The 14,568-nt window shown below is 55.9% G+C and overlaps 1 protein-coding gene across 1 annotated transcript in view; it reads right to left on the bottom strand.

Annotated features, from left to right (window-relative positions):
- The window catches only part of LOC105882838 (NACHT, LRR and PYD domains-containing protein 5), a 95,803-nt gene that overhangs the window by 50,766 nt on the left and 30,469 nt on the right, over nt 1-14,568 (bottom strand). Inside the window, exons 6-10 of the mRNA XM_075993455.1 lie at nt 13,355-13,525; nt 11,929-12,096; nt 9,037-9,198; nt 3,801-3,971; nt 1,316-1,486 (exon numbers count right to left, since the gene is read on the bottom strand). Coding sequence (XP_075849570.1) covers nt 1,316-1,486; nt 3,801-3,971; nt 9,037-9,198; nt 11,929-12,096; nt 13,355-13,525 — 843 coding nt within the window. The remainder of the gene's footprint in view (nt 1-1,315; nt 1,487-3,800; nt 3,972-9,036; nt 9,199-11,928; nt 12,097-13,354; nt 13,526-14,568) is intronic.

The raw sequence follows: 14,568 nt of genomic DNA, 5'->3' as shown, positions 1-14,568 counted from the left end.
AGAGCCGACGGGAGAGCGGCGCCGGGGAGCCCCGAGACACAGAGGGGCCTGGGGCTGACGGCGGGGGTCTCCGCTCTCCTCCCAGGCGGGGCGGGGTGGCAAGCCCCGTGTCCCGGGGCGGAGCAGTCTCAGAGCATGTCCCTCTTCCCACCCGTCACGAGGCCACGGCGCAAAGCCAGGCGGAACACAGGCTCTGGGTGCTCCTTTCTTTCTCCAAAGACACCGCCGGTCACACCCAACATCCCCCACCTCCACGCTCAGCCCTTTCCTGAGGGAAAGAGTCTCACGTTTGAATGCAACCCCAAAGAAAGGACACCCGACTGACAGACTGCTTCTCGGCCATGCGGAACAGGGCGGGGAATGCCAGAGTAGTTAGAACAAAGGGGAGTCAGTCCCTGGGGGCACTCGCAAGTCTGGACTGCGATCGACATTCAACTCCTGTATTACTGGGAAGGGAGCGATCTCAGAACGGCCCCATGCTTCGGTCCGTCAAGCCTGTCTTTGTGACTGATAAGAGGACTACCGAGCACACAAGGGGTGCCAAGGCACACGTGACTAGCACACTGGACGCCCGCCGAGCGTCCGGCTGGAGGTGTTTGGCATCATGGAACACCATTTTGTGGAACACCATCTGTGTTTCATTTAGTATAATCTGCGCATCCTCAGACGGAATGCGATATTGAAGCCAAGGCTTTGGTCTCTGGGAGTCCTAGTTCCCTGCTAGGTACGACTGGTGGTGGGGTGACCACAGGAGATCACACACGCACTGTTCAGAGCCCTGTGCCTGCCACACGGCAAGTTGACCTGCCCGTCGCCCACCGTGGCTCCTTCGTAAAACATTAAATGCACGTGTACATCTAGGAACAACCCCAGGGGACACCCAGCCTACAGACAGCGATGACTGAGAGGCTAGCGACATGTCCTGCTCATTGAGATCGTCCAGCTTTTCTGTGGTCTGTGGGAGGGTGGGACACTCCTATTGGACAGACGAATTCCAAAGAGGGGTGAAGAAATTTGAGCCCAGAGGGAAAGAGGTGAAGAGCGAGACAAGGGCCCCATTCCACGTGCAGAGGAGCAGCTGGCGGTCAGCGGCAGCAAGACCTCCCCCGACAACCGGCAGGCTTGGGCACCAAGGGTGATTCGGAACTCAGGGTTCCTTCCCCACGCCCGTGGCAACGCCAGCACGTCAGCTCACCCACAGCGTCCCCTGGCATGCCGCCACCCACGGACCCTGGGACTAGCTTTTGGTTCCATCCTGTTGACCTTCCAGGCCCCCCGGCCCGGTGCGGAAGCCCCAGCCCCACGGGGAACTCACTCCAGGTCCTGCAGCGGGCACCGCGGCTCCAGCATGGCCTTGCACAGCAGGCTCACGCCCTCGTCCTGCAGCGGGTTCCAGTTCAGGGTCAGGTGCGTCAGGCGTGGGCTCTCCAACACCGTGACCGCGACAAAGTCGCAGCTGTCCACGTCCAGGTGGCACTGGTTCAGTCTGTGGGCACACGGGGGAGGAGAGGGTCACGCCAGCTCCCCAGGGCGACCTGGGCAGACGCTCGACTTCTCCCGGCCAGGCTGCTCCCGGGCTGGGGGAGGGGGGGGTCGCGTGTGTTTAAGGTGCTATGGGCTCAGACAACGGGCCGGTCACAAAGCACCTGGCACGGTGACTGGCATGAGACCCGGCTGGATGCTCGTCAAGGTCCTCGGACCTTCTTGTCCCCACGACAACGTTCCTACGGCTGCCATAACAAATGGCCACAAACCCAGTTGCTCACAACAGGTATTTGTTATCTTGCGGTTCCGGAGGTCAGAGGTGAGTCACGGCGTCGCAGGGCCGCCTTCCTCTGGGGACTGTTTCCTGCCCTCTCCAGCCTCGAGGGGCCCCGCAGCCCTGACGCCTGGCCCCAGCCTGCAGGGCCTCGCCGAGCTCCACGGCCACGTCCCCTGCCGCTTTGCTTTCCCTAGGAGGACCCGGTGACTGCACTGGCCACCCAGAGAATCCGCCAGGGTAACTGCCCCTCGGCACGCTTAACCACATCCACTCGGCCCTTCTGCCGTGTCGGATCACAGTTACAGATTGGGGCATCAGGACATGGACCTGTCTTGGGGGCGCGTCACTGTTCTCCCCATAAAAACCCAGCATCTCCCTGCCCTGCCCTCACTGGGGACCCTGGAGCTGATTGTCGGGGAGCCACACACACTCGGGTTAGGTCTTTAACGCAATTTCTGGCCACACATTAGCATGTCACTGCTCAAGAAAGCGAAGTGAGCCCAGGCGGAGTAAGTGGGCGGGCTAGCTGGCCCTCTGCATCTGCAGGTTCACCCAACTGTGCATCAAGAGTATTTTTTAAAAACCCCAAAATATGACAGTAAAGACAGCACAAGCAAAAGCACAGTGTAGCCATTTGCTCAGCGCCGACACTGCCCCAGGTGGCAGCAGCAGCGATCCAGAGCCGGCTCACGGTGCACGGGAGGACGCGCGTGGTCGCGTGCAGACACCTCACACGAGGGGCGTGAGCGTCCGTGGAGGGATCTGGTACCGTGGGGCGTCCTGGAATCAACCCTCACAGATAAAGAGGGAAAACTGCATTGAACAGGAACAAAAGTCTGTCTCACAAGCCAAAGATTCACGATAAAAGCGACTTGGCAGCACACAGAGGCAGATCTGCAGCAGCTACGCGGGCGCCTTGTTTTACAGCAGCAGGAGGACGCGGGTCACGTCGTCTGTGTGTGTGTGGGGGGCGCCCCTTGGAGTCACGCACAGTCTGTGGCTGTGGCCTGGGCCACCGCCGTCACCCAAAAGTCTCATTTACTATCCCCCCACCCCAGGATTTAAGCTACGTAGAAATAGGAACCGCGTCAGTCTTTCGCCTCCGCGTCACTGGCGGCTCAGTGTGTACCCACAGCAGGTGCTCAGGAAATACGTCCGGTCCTCGTTGTCCACGGACTCTGTGTTGGGGAGTTTTCCTACTTGCTAAACTTTATTGGTAACCCCCCAAAGTCGCCACTGGTGGCACTCCGGGCCTTCCGACACGCCCGAGCGCAGAGCAGGCAGTCTCCAGTCTCTCGTGTTCCGGCTGGGGCTGAGCTTGTTCGGCTCACACCGTGACAAGTGTGAAGTATTTGATCAGTCGATGACAACGTGACCGGAGGCTCACGGAAACCTAACCCCACATCACCCAGGGCAGCGGCTCAGTGTCGGCTAATTCAGTGTTTGGGGAGACTTTACAGAACACGATATCCTCAAATTACGAGAATTGGTTGTTCGAATGACAACTTCCCACTGTAAGAAAACACAAATGCAGGTTGGGTGCGGTGGCTCACACCTGTAATCCTGGGAGCACTCTGGGAGGCCAAGGTGGGAGGATCCTTTCAGACCAGCCTGTGCAAAAGTGAGACCCTCATCTCTACAAAAAATATAAAAAATTAGCCGGGCGTGGTGACACACCCCTGCAATCCCAGCTACTCAGGAGGCTGAGGCAGGAGGATCACTTGAGCCTAGAAGTTGGAGGTTGCAGTGAGTTATGATGATGCCATGACATTCTACCTAGGGCAACAGAGAGAGACTCCATCTCAAAAAAAGAAAAACTAAAAATAAAAAACAAACAGGGAAACATAAAGGCAGAGGTGGAATTTCCAAGGTAGGATGAGATCTGGGAGCTGATCACCAGGACAGGGTCCAGCACACACCCAGTCCCTCCAGGTGATTTCCACGCTCCCCCGCTTTGAGCTTTAGCACAAGACCATGCTATTTGCTGGAAAGTGACGAAGCCCCCCCCCCCCCTCCCCGTGAAGCAAGCGTGACTCACATCAGCTTCCGCAGACCGCAGCTGGGCAGCCTTATGGACTGGCACAGCAGGGCCACGGCCTCGTCCCCCAGGTGGTTGTTGGACAGGCACAGGTGCGTCAGGCTCCGGTTTCTGGCCAGGGCTGTGGACAGGGCACGGCAGCCCACACCTGTGAGGCTGCAGCTCTCCAACCTGCAGGAAGAGAGCCCCGAGGGGAAATGAGGAAATGAGGGGGGTCTCACCCCCCCTCCTCTGCCAGGAGGGGAAGAAACATCACCCACGCTGACCCGTCCTTGCAGATGGATGGCGCGGTCACAGCATGTCTGCCTCTAACTTGCAAACAGCTCCAGAGCTCCAGCCCCCAAATACCCTAAGTCGTATCCTGGGTGCTGGCGTCTGCCAGTCACGCGGGGGACGGTGGGCGGCGTGCACCTGCTCTCCGCTGCTTCTGCCACCCACATGGCCGGTGATGGCGGGCTTTGCCCAAAAGAGTGAGTTTCCTATTTAAAAGTATGACATTCGGCTGGGCACAGTGGCTCAGGGCTGTAATCCTAGCACTCTGGGAGGCCGAGGCGGGTGGATTGCTCGAGGTCAGAAGTTTGAAACCAGCCTGAGCAAGAGCCAGACCCCATCTCTACTATAAATAGAAAGAAATTAATTGGCCAACTAATATATATAGGAAAAAATTAGCCGGGCATGGTGGCACATGCCTGTAGTCCCAGCTACTCAGGAGGCTGAGGCAGGAGGATCGCTTGAGCCCAGGAGATTGAGGTTGCTGCGAGCTAGGCTGAGGCCACGGCACTCACTCTAGCCTGGGCAACAGAGTGAGACTCTGTCTCAAAAAAGAAAAAAGAAAAGGAAACAAAATAAAAAATAAAAGAATGACATTTAACACATCACGACCCTTGGACATACGCCAGACATAAGCTCCACTGTTTCGCCAAAGCTTGAGAAGCTTTTTACGCAGCTCGAAACGATCCAAGCACTCACACAGTTTGCTGCACGAGTGACATTTGCTGCGACAAGAACTTGGAGCGAACTCTCCCCGGCGACCCCTCCTGCCGTGAGAACGTGACCAGGACTCCAAAACACACACAGGCCTGAGCTCGACAACCGCGGGGGCTCGGGCCGCGGCGGGCCGCGCTGTCGGCCGCTCCGAGGAGGACACCAGGCCGGGACGGGCCAGGCCGAACGCCGTTGCCGCTCCGCTCAGAAGCCTCACGGCCAACACCAGGGCCCCACTCCGGTGTGCGGGGACCCCAGGGTCGTCACGGGTCTCCACCGCGTCAGGCGAGCCAGTTTCTCCGAGAGCCGCCCGCGCCCACCGTGCGGCTGCGTTAGACGGCGCGCTCCGCAGTGCGCTCACACCCCGGTTGAGCGACTCGACTTTAATGGTTTTTGAGCTCACTCGCCGTGTGGGGCTAATACCACGCCCATCGAGTGTGTTCCGGGGAGTTTGTTCTGGTCCTCCTCCTCCCTTTAAGCATTGCGAGCCTAAGGGAAAAAATTCTTTGTGTGGCAATCGACTGACTTGTGGAATCATACTTTGATCGTCTCCCTCTTGTAGGCACACAAAACAGAGCTATGTACTTGAAAACAGGTCGAGCGAGCCTCTGCCAGGGTCGCGGCAACGTTGAACGCATCAGCACAGGTGAAGCCTCAGCACAACACGCTGCAAACAGCACACGCAGCACGGTTGGCGCCGCGGCAGCGATTTCTTCCGATGAGGACGCGCTGGCCGGGCCAGACGGAGAGAAAGGCGAGCTGACTTCTAGAGAGATTCCCGCTGCCACCACCGCCCTCCTTTAAAGGGTAATTTGTGCTGCAGGTTGAGCATTCCCTGTCTGAAATGCTTGGGACCAGAAGCATTTTAGATTTCAGGCTTTTTTTTTTTGGGGGGGGTTGTAATATTTGTGCTATATTCACTGGCTGAGCATCCCTCGTCTGAAAATCACGTCCATTGAGCGTCACGTCAGTGCTCAAAAAGTCTCCTGTTTTGGAGCATTTCAGATTTTCAGATGAGGGATGCTCAACCAGTCCTTGTTTTTCAACTGTTGCCATGACTTCAGAACTAATGAGACATGCGCCTGCCACAGCATGCCCCGGAGCGTGGGAGAGCAGCTTTGCCCGGACCGGGGGCGTCAGGAGGGAAGTTCGCAGGTGACGGCTCAGTCCCTCGGGTAGCACACTGCAGCTCGCCTTTAGCTCCCCTTTTTCTCACTGTGGGACCTCAGACAACAGACTTCCTTCCTCTGCACTGGGCTTTCCTCTTCCGCAAATGGGCTGAGCAAAGGCGCACCTGGCAGGTGGCTTGTGGCGTCGGCGTTGATGGGATTAGAGCACTCGGCAGAGCCCGGGGCGCAAGGATGCCGAATCGCAAGCTATGACTCTGGGATTTCAGCACTGGCTTCAAGAAATTAAGGGAGACCAAAACCATGTAGATACTGGGTCCAAACAGGTGAGAATAGAAAAAGGATGGAAGACAGAAACATGTATGAAAACGTATTCATTAATGACCCAAATAGGGTATGGAATGGTCTCGCCCAGTGTATGGAGCCGACTCTGGGTCCTTTAGACAGTTTGTTATGCAGCTTTGAGAGGGTTTCAAACACTCATAGTTGGTGACGTGAATGACATATGTTTTGTTGTGATAAGAACACGGAGTGAACTCGCTCTTCCCTGAAAGAACGTCGTGTTGTGCCTTATGTCCTACCACATGTGAGTTACTGACCCCAACTACTGGGCTCCAAAACACCTAGAGCCCGAGTTAGACAGACACGGTGCTTCCAACAGAACGTCTAGTGGTGATGGAATATTCTAGATGATCTATGCTGTCCACTATGGCAGCCACTAGCCACAAGGCTACTGAGCAAATGGCATACGGCTAAGGCAATGAAGGAAGTTCTAATTTCATGCATCTCCTTACCTTGACATCTAAACAGCCACACGTGGCTGGTGGCGCCAGCATTAAACGTCAACCACATTCAGCCAGGTGAGAACTGGAGCCACGGGCTAAGCCACGCTCAGGGTCACGAGGGCCACCGGAAAGTAGCCAGCCAGCCACCCATCCTCTTTATATGACCCATGGCTGGGCACTTCCCAGACAGCGTCACATATATTTTGAGTCGTGAAGTATTCTCAAAAAAATGTTTCAGTTACGGGGAAATACTTAAAATGCCAGAAAACTCACCCAAATAACCCAAATTCCAAGGGACACTTAAAGAAAAGCCCGATCTCCTGGAGCAAAGTGACGGCTGCCTTCTTAAAATGCTTTAGTGACACCAGCACTCTGGTGTGGGGCCAAGGTCAAAGTCGGCCGGGGCTGCGCGTGCGGACAGGCTGCTCCCTCAGCTGGTCACCGGCGTCGGCCGGCGGGATCCAGACGCTGAGCAGGAGTTCACGTCTCCACAGCCAGCCCGACGGGGCGGCAATGCGACCCAGCTCAGCGACGGGGCCGTGCTGCGAGTCCCGTGGGCCACCTGCGACCTCCCTGTCCCCAGTGACTCGCTCTCTCCCACGTCCACACCACCTACGACCGCCCTGTGCAGGAGTGAGGCTCTCTGGCACGTCCCCTGTGTCGCGGGGCTCCCGACGGGCCCTGTGGGCAGCTCTCCTGAGTGGGGTCGCAGGCGGGCCACGCAGTGGGCCGGGCTCAGGAGCATCGGTTACAGGGCTCCGCAGTGGCTGCTTCTTCCTCCCCGCCTCCATCTGGGCTATCAGTGAGAAAGTGACATCCTCCCGAACTGCCAGGTGTAGAGACGCAGAGCCAGATGAGGAGCCAGATGAGGAGCCTGGGGCTGTCCCGCCCGGCTGCCCCTTCTCCGCAGGAGCAGGTAGGAGTTTTCTGATCCGCTTTCTGGGTGAGGCTCTGCTCAGACCCTCCTTGGTGGCCAGTCTGCGCCCAGAGGACCAGAACGCACCTGCTCCGGTCTGCACTTTGCTGGGCAGAACTTGGCTTTGCCACTGAGTTCTCCGAGTGACCGGGTGGGCAAGCCTGTGCGATGGTGGGGCGGAGCACCCCAGCCTGTGCGATGGTGGGGTGGAGCACCCCAGCCTGTCCGACGGTGGGGCGGAGCACCCCAGCCTGTGCGACGGTGGGGCGGAGCACCCCAGCCTGTGCGACGGTGGGGTGGAGCACCCCAGCCTGTGCGATGGTGGGGTGGAGCACCCCGGCCTGTCCGATGGTGGGGTGGAGCACCCCGGCCTGTGCGACGGTGGGGTGGAGCACCCCGGCCTGTGCGACGGTGGGGCGGAGCACCCCGGCCTGTGCGACGGTGGGGCGGAGCACCCCGGCCTGTGCGACGGTGGGGCGGAGCACCCCGGCCTGTGCGACGGTGGGGCGGAGCACCCCGGCCTGTGCGACGGTGGGGCGGAGCACCCCGGCCTGTGCGATGGTGGGGCGGAGCACCCCGGCCTGTCCGATGGTGGGGCGGAGCACTCCGGCCTGTCCGATGGTGGGGCGGAGCACTCCGGCCTGTCTGATGGTGGGGCGGAGCACTCCGGCCTGTGCGACGGTGGGGCGGAGCACCCCGGCCTGTGCGACGGTGGGGCGGAGCACCCCGGCCTGTCCGACGGTGGGGTGGAGCACTCCGGCCTGTCCGACGGTGGGGTGGAGCACTCCGGCCTGTGCGATGGTGGGGCGGAGCACCCCAGCCCGTCCGATGGTGGGGTGGAGCACTCCAGCCCGTGCGATGGTGGGGTGGAGCACCCCAGCCCGTCCGATGGTGGGGTGGAGCACCCCAGCCTGTCCTATGGTGGGGTGGAGACCCCAGCCTGTGCGATGGTGGGGTGGAGCACCCCAGCCTGTGCAATGATGGTGGGGTGGAGCACCCCAGCCTGTGCAATGATGGTGGGGTGGAGCACTCCAGCCTGTGCGATGGTGGGGTGGAGCACCCCAGCCTGTGCAATGATGGTGGGGTGGAGCACTCCAGCCTGTCTGATGGTGGGGTGGAGCACCCCAGCCTGTGCGATGGTGGGGTGGAGCACTCAGTAGTCTGCGTGGCCACACGTGCCGGCCTTGTACTCCAAGACAGCTTCATCTTGGAAGGTCACCGTTTGATTTCCGGTCACTGCCTCCTGCTCCCAGCTTTACACTCAGAGTTCAGCAGCGAGGACAGCTGAGTTCTGTGGGTATCCTGCTCTCAGCACCGGCCCCCGCCAGCCCAACTCCTGCCCTGGCATACACACCTGCCAATCCCCCCTCCCTCACGGCTCGCGGGCCTCAGCCGAGACAGCCCAGCGGCAGAGTGGGACTCACGTCAGCTTCTCCAGGGCGCACTCCGAGTCCTCCAAGGCCTGGAAGAGAGGCTTCACACCCTCGTCCGTCACCTTGTTCCCCGACAGGCCGAGGTAGTTTAGGCTGGTGAGGACTTGGGAGAGCATCAGGTAACCTGCGTGGTGCAGTTCACAGTGATCCAACCTGCGGAGACAGGCAGCGTGACGCCAGCCCCGCCCGCCCGGCCAGAGCAGCCCGCTCCGCTCCGCGCCCAGCTGTGCCGCCTCCTCCCGGGCCTCCAGGCCACACCACCCGCTGCCTCAGGGCCTGAGCTTCCCCCACCGGCGCCGGCCTACCCGCCCCCGTCTTCATGCCGTTCATTTCCACATTCAGGTTTGTCAACTGTCACCTTTATGGAGTAAGCTGGACTTACTGCCTTGAACGGTGCCCACCTGCCTCACTCCATCCTTATTCAACATTACTACGTTCATAGCCCGATCACCAGCTAACACTCGTCTATATTTACGCTTGTTCACTGCCCGTCTTCCCGCCTAGAACACGGCACCTCTGCGAGGGGGAGGCCCGGCTGGCCTGGCGCCTGCTGCAGCTTTAGCAGCCACGGCAGTGCCGGTACACAGCAGGCACTCAGCATTTGCTGACGGGCACAACCTCCTGCAGCAACTGGCAGTGTGTATAAGAGCTGAGTGTGGATGCACCTCACGAGCCAGCAATTCTACCCTTAAGCCTTAAGCTTCTATGAAGCAAGTAGGTTAACATCTCTGAGACTCAGCTTGCCATCTGGAAGATGGGGCTAGCGCTGCTACCGACCTCAGTGCTGCTTGTGAGGACGGGAACATTAGAACTCCCACCAGGCACTCGGGCAACGCCGCCATGGGGGGAGGGGCAGAGGCTGACAGTGTGAGCCTGTGTTTGCTTCCGCCGGGACACAGAGCTGGACTACGTTGTCCAGCCTGCCTTGCAGTGGGCATGGTCACATGACCCAGTGCCAGCTAAGAGAATGTGAAGGGAATCCGAGTGAGGGATTTGCTACCTCCATGCCAGGCTCATAAAACTCTGCTCTTTTGAGCTGAACCTCTAACATGCAGGATCTGGAAGCTGTGTGTTAACACTAGAACCCCCGCTAGCCTGAGCATAGGACCAGCCCCAGCCCCACTGGCCTCAAACCATCTTCTTACATAGGCGAGAAAAACTTCTCTTGCTTCAGAACCGTCATACGTCATCAGCTGTGTTTGTTGCAGGACCCAACTAATAATATGCTAGCACATGGAAACAATGTAATTTGCTGTGTTGCATTCCAGACAGAACCTTTAGGGTCCTCCAAACATACATGCTCATGGTGTGTGTGTGTGTGTATGCACAGGCAAGAATTTGTTTTATCTCCCGGTGTGGCCTGTGAGCCCAAGAGAGCAGGAACCCTGACTCATTGGCTAGCACATCCCTGGAACCTGTTAGAGTGCTATGAACATTATAGATCCCTGCACTTGCTGAATGAAAGAAAATGCCAACTCCCCAATGTGATACTCAGTTGAAACCCCCCACCATGTGGCCAGATCTATCTTTCAAAGCCATCTCCCATTTGGAGGGTTAGCCAATTATTCCATCCCTCCAGCCAAGAGCAGTTCTAGGTCCTAGGAACGTAGTAATGAGGGAAATAGACCGATACTCTTACCCTTATGAATCATTAGAAGTTAAACACACACTCTGGGACACTGGCAGGCACCTCCCACCAGGTGACCCTGCACTCACTCCCCTTCTTGGCCCCAAATAGCCCCTCTCTCTCTTCTGACACGTGTGTCTTCTTTATTCTTTGAATACAACTTTCAGTTATTCTATTTGTGAAGCAGGGAGAGAGTGGGAGACAGGGAGGGGGTGGCAGCCATCCTGTTTGTTCCCAGGGAAGACGTAAAACCCTCATGAGGTTGTGCAAACGTGTGTTTCCATCCTTCAGGGACACCTATGCTTTGGCTCACTCCCTCGAGTTACATTTCTGGAAGTGCAGTTTCCCAGTCACCAGGCAAAAGCACACATGGTGCAAAGCAAAGTATTCCTCAACAGTTGACGTGTCAGCTAAGGAAGCTCCAAGCAGGGGTCCCTGCTTGTCTTGGATTACCATAAACATTGAGGAGAAGTGTCTTTAGACCAAGCTAATCTAATTGACCAAGCGCATGCCCAGGGTTTGCAAACTGCAGTAAGAACCCCAGACTGGAAACAACCTACCAAAATCTCCCTGGATAGGCGAATTGTTAGACTAACTGTGGCGTATCCATACTCTGGAATAGCTCTCAGTATGGAAAGGAACGAACCGACACATGCACAGCTCGGATGGATCCAAGGGCTGATTGCACGAAGCCAGTCTAGAGTAGTGATGCACTGTATTGACTCTATTTTTATAGCATTGTCAAAATGACAAAATCGCAGAGATGGAAAACATGCGAGGTGGCCGGGATTAGGAATGGTGCGACTACAAAGAGACAGCATGAGGGTGACATCACGGTATCTTGTGATACTGTGCACATTACACAAGTCTACGCACATGATAAAATGGCACAGAATGAAGTACAGGCACTGTGCCAGTGTCCATGGCCTGGTTTGTAGCTTGTGTGGTAGTTATGCAAGATGTGGCCATTGGGAGGAACTGCCCGGAGGGTACATGTGACCTCTCTGAAATATTTTAATTTTTACGAAATGTTGCAAGTTATTTATGGTGATAAAACACTCACAACAAAATTTACTGTTTTAACTATTTTTAAGTCTACAGTCCAGTGGCATTGAACTCACTGTCATGCAACCATCACCACCAGAGCTTTTCCGCCTTCCCAACTCTAGTGTTTTCACAACTTTCTGTAATTATTTCGAAATAAAAAGTAAAAACAAGCAAATGAACAAAAAGCATAAACCCTACCCAAGACTCACCTCAAAGACTCCAGGAAACAATTCGGGTGTTTTAACGTCTCACATGCTTCTTTCACAGCTCTGTCGCTCAGGTGGGCGCTGCCCAAGCTGAGGCACTTTATGTGGCAGTTGCTGGTAAGAGCGGGCCAGAGGTGCTGGAGGCCGGCTGTGACCTGGGTGTGTCTGAATCTGTGGGAGGCGCAGGGCACCGAGGAGACGCCTTACTGGTGGTGACAGCTAGTTGCATCCTTATCGTTCCTTTTCGTTCTTTTCAAGTTTCCAATTATTTGTATTGAATCTTAAAGCAACAAATGTTTGGGCACCTAGGACGTGCAAGGCACTGAGAACAGACTATTGGACAATACGAACAACCACTCCCTGCCTTTGTGGAGCCTAATCTAGTGGGAGAGACATTTGATAAGGAGAACAAAAGAATTATGTGTGAGCATGAGATAGAGAGTCCATTGAGAATGGGGCAGAACCACAGAGACACAGTCAGTGACCGCATTGAGTGCCGCAGGCAAGCCTACCACGGCGGCGCTCGTGTGTCCAAACATACAAAAGCTGCAGTACAAATGCCGTACGATAAGCTTACGTGACCACTGCAGTCTTATGTCCATCATTGACCAAAAAGTCATTATGAGATGAATGACTTAAATCCCTTTGTACTTTCTGACTATTTTGACCATTATCATGTATTAATTATTAATACTATTGTATCAAATACAGGGAAGACACAGATTAAGGCAAATCACAGTGTACAATAGGAGCTAAAACCGGACAGCTAATGGAGTGGAAGCTGTCGGGTAGGGGAAAACATTTAAGATGACAAAGAGAAATTACGTTTGGTGTAAGATTTAAGGCGGACAGGGAGTTGTTACCCTGGGATCACCAAGTTTCTTGGTACATCTCAGCTTAAGGAAACTGCTTAGAGAAAGAAGGGCAAGGAGGGGAAGGTGTTTGTAACCAAGAACTTGACTTGCTCTACTCTTGGGCATCACATGGACTTCACTTGGTCTTGGAGGGAGAAGTAAAGAGTAGAACTTTTGCATGAAGTAGAACCAGCACGCCATACCTCCTGCTCCAGGGGCCTGGCGCAGTGTCCTGGGTTCATATATTTGCTACCTTATTAATTAGCCTAAAAGCATCACACGGATCATGCATTTTGATCTTGTTATTGCCTCATGTTCTACTGTTTGCCTGAGATGAACTTCCCTCACCTTTTCCCTACCAGCCAACTCCTACTCATCCTTTAAAACCCTGAGTCAATGAACCTGCTTCCGTTATCCCTTCACAGGGTCTTTAGTCACTTTCCATTCTGTGCTTTTGGAAACTTTATTCCTGTATCTTTCATAGAACATGTTTGAGGGGGTGTAGATGGGTCTTCCCTCAATAGGTGGGGAGGGGCTGTGGGGGAGGGGTGAATGACAGGAAGGGATTTTCTTACATTAGATTCTGTATTGCACAGGTTGGACTCTTCAGCATGGCGCAGAGTTTCTTCATGGTCCACTCACTCAGGACGCTGGTGCCCAGGTCCAGTTGCTGCAGGCTTGGGTGGTTGCAGAGCACACGGCAGAAAATTTCCCACTGCTGATCGGCGAAGACCTTACCCGACACCCTGCGTCAGGGAGAGAAACAAACGTGTGCTTCCGTGGAGGGGACTGTAACACGAGCTGCTTCCGTGTTAGGGGGGGACCAGCCTACAGAAGACACACACAGATGCTTTAGCGGCTCTGAGGCCCATCTGGTGGGCACCACGCTGCGCCCCACATGGCTGGCTCTGCAGCCACCCTACATCGTGAACGTCCTGATGCCCCAGGAGGTGCACTAGCACGCTAGGGGCTGCCAGCTCTTGAATCAGTTTCTTGCTTAAACTCTAGCTCACCCCTGAATGTAAAGTGGTGCGACCACTATGGGAGACAGTATGGCGCTTCCTCAGGTAATTTAAAACAGAACTACCACAGGACCCAGCGACCCCACTTCTGTGCATAAACCCCAAAGAACTGAAATCAGAAGGCTAAAGGGATATTGCTCTGCCACGTCCGTTGCGTGATATTCACAACAGCTCAGACGTGGAAGCAACCCAAGGTCCGCCGGCGCATGAATGGAGGAGGAAAATGGGGCGCCACAGTGGAACGTTACTCAGCCTTAACGAGGGAAGGCCTCCATTTCTGACAACACGATCCAGTCTGGAGGACGCCATGCTCAGTGACACCAGCCAGTCATCGAAGGGCAAATACTGCATGATTCTCTTTATGTGAAATGTCTGAAATGGTCAAACTCATAGAGGCAGAAAGTAGAATGTGGGTTTCCAGGGGGGAGGGGGCTCAGTCACGTTCAGTGGGCACAGGGTTTCGGTGGCGCAGGGCGGGACAGCTGCAGAGCTCTCCGCACGCGGCACCGGGGTCAGTGCCGTGCTGCACACGCGAGCGTCGGGCTCCTGCTCGCCGGCTGCCACGCCACCTGAGCGTGCGCGTTCCCACGTCTGCGAACAGTGCTGACCTGTCTCACAGGTTTGCCCTGAGAATAAATCAAAATGAAACTAGAGTACAGCAGGCCAAGTGAACTCAACCAGGTACGCAGAGAAACCAACATTGCACGATCTCATTTATATGTAGAATCTAAAAGTGTCAAACTCTCAGAAGCAGAGAGTGGACAGCA

This window comes from Microcebus murinus, chromosome 16 (genome assembly GCF_040939455.1).
Source record: "Microcebus murinus isolate Inina chromosome 16, M.murinus_Inina_mat1.0, whole genome shotgun sequence".
NCBI classification, from domain to species: Eukaryota; Metazoa; Chordata; class Mammalia; order Primates; family Cheirogaleidae; genus Microcebus; species Microcebus murinus.
The sequence above is the reverse complement of the archived record's forward strand: the minus strand, read 5'-3'. Positions and strand labels throughout refer to the sequence as shown.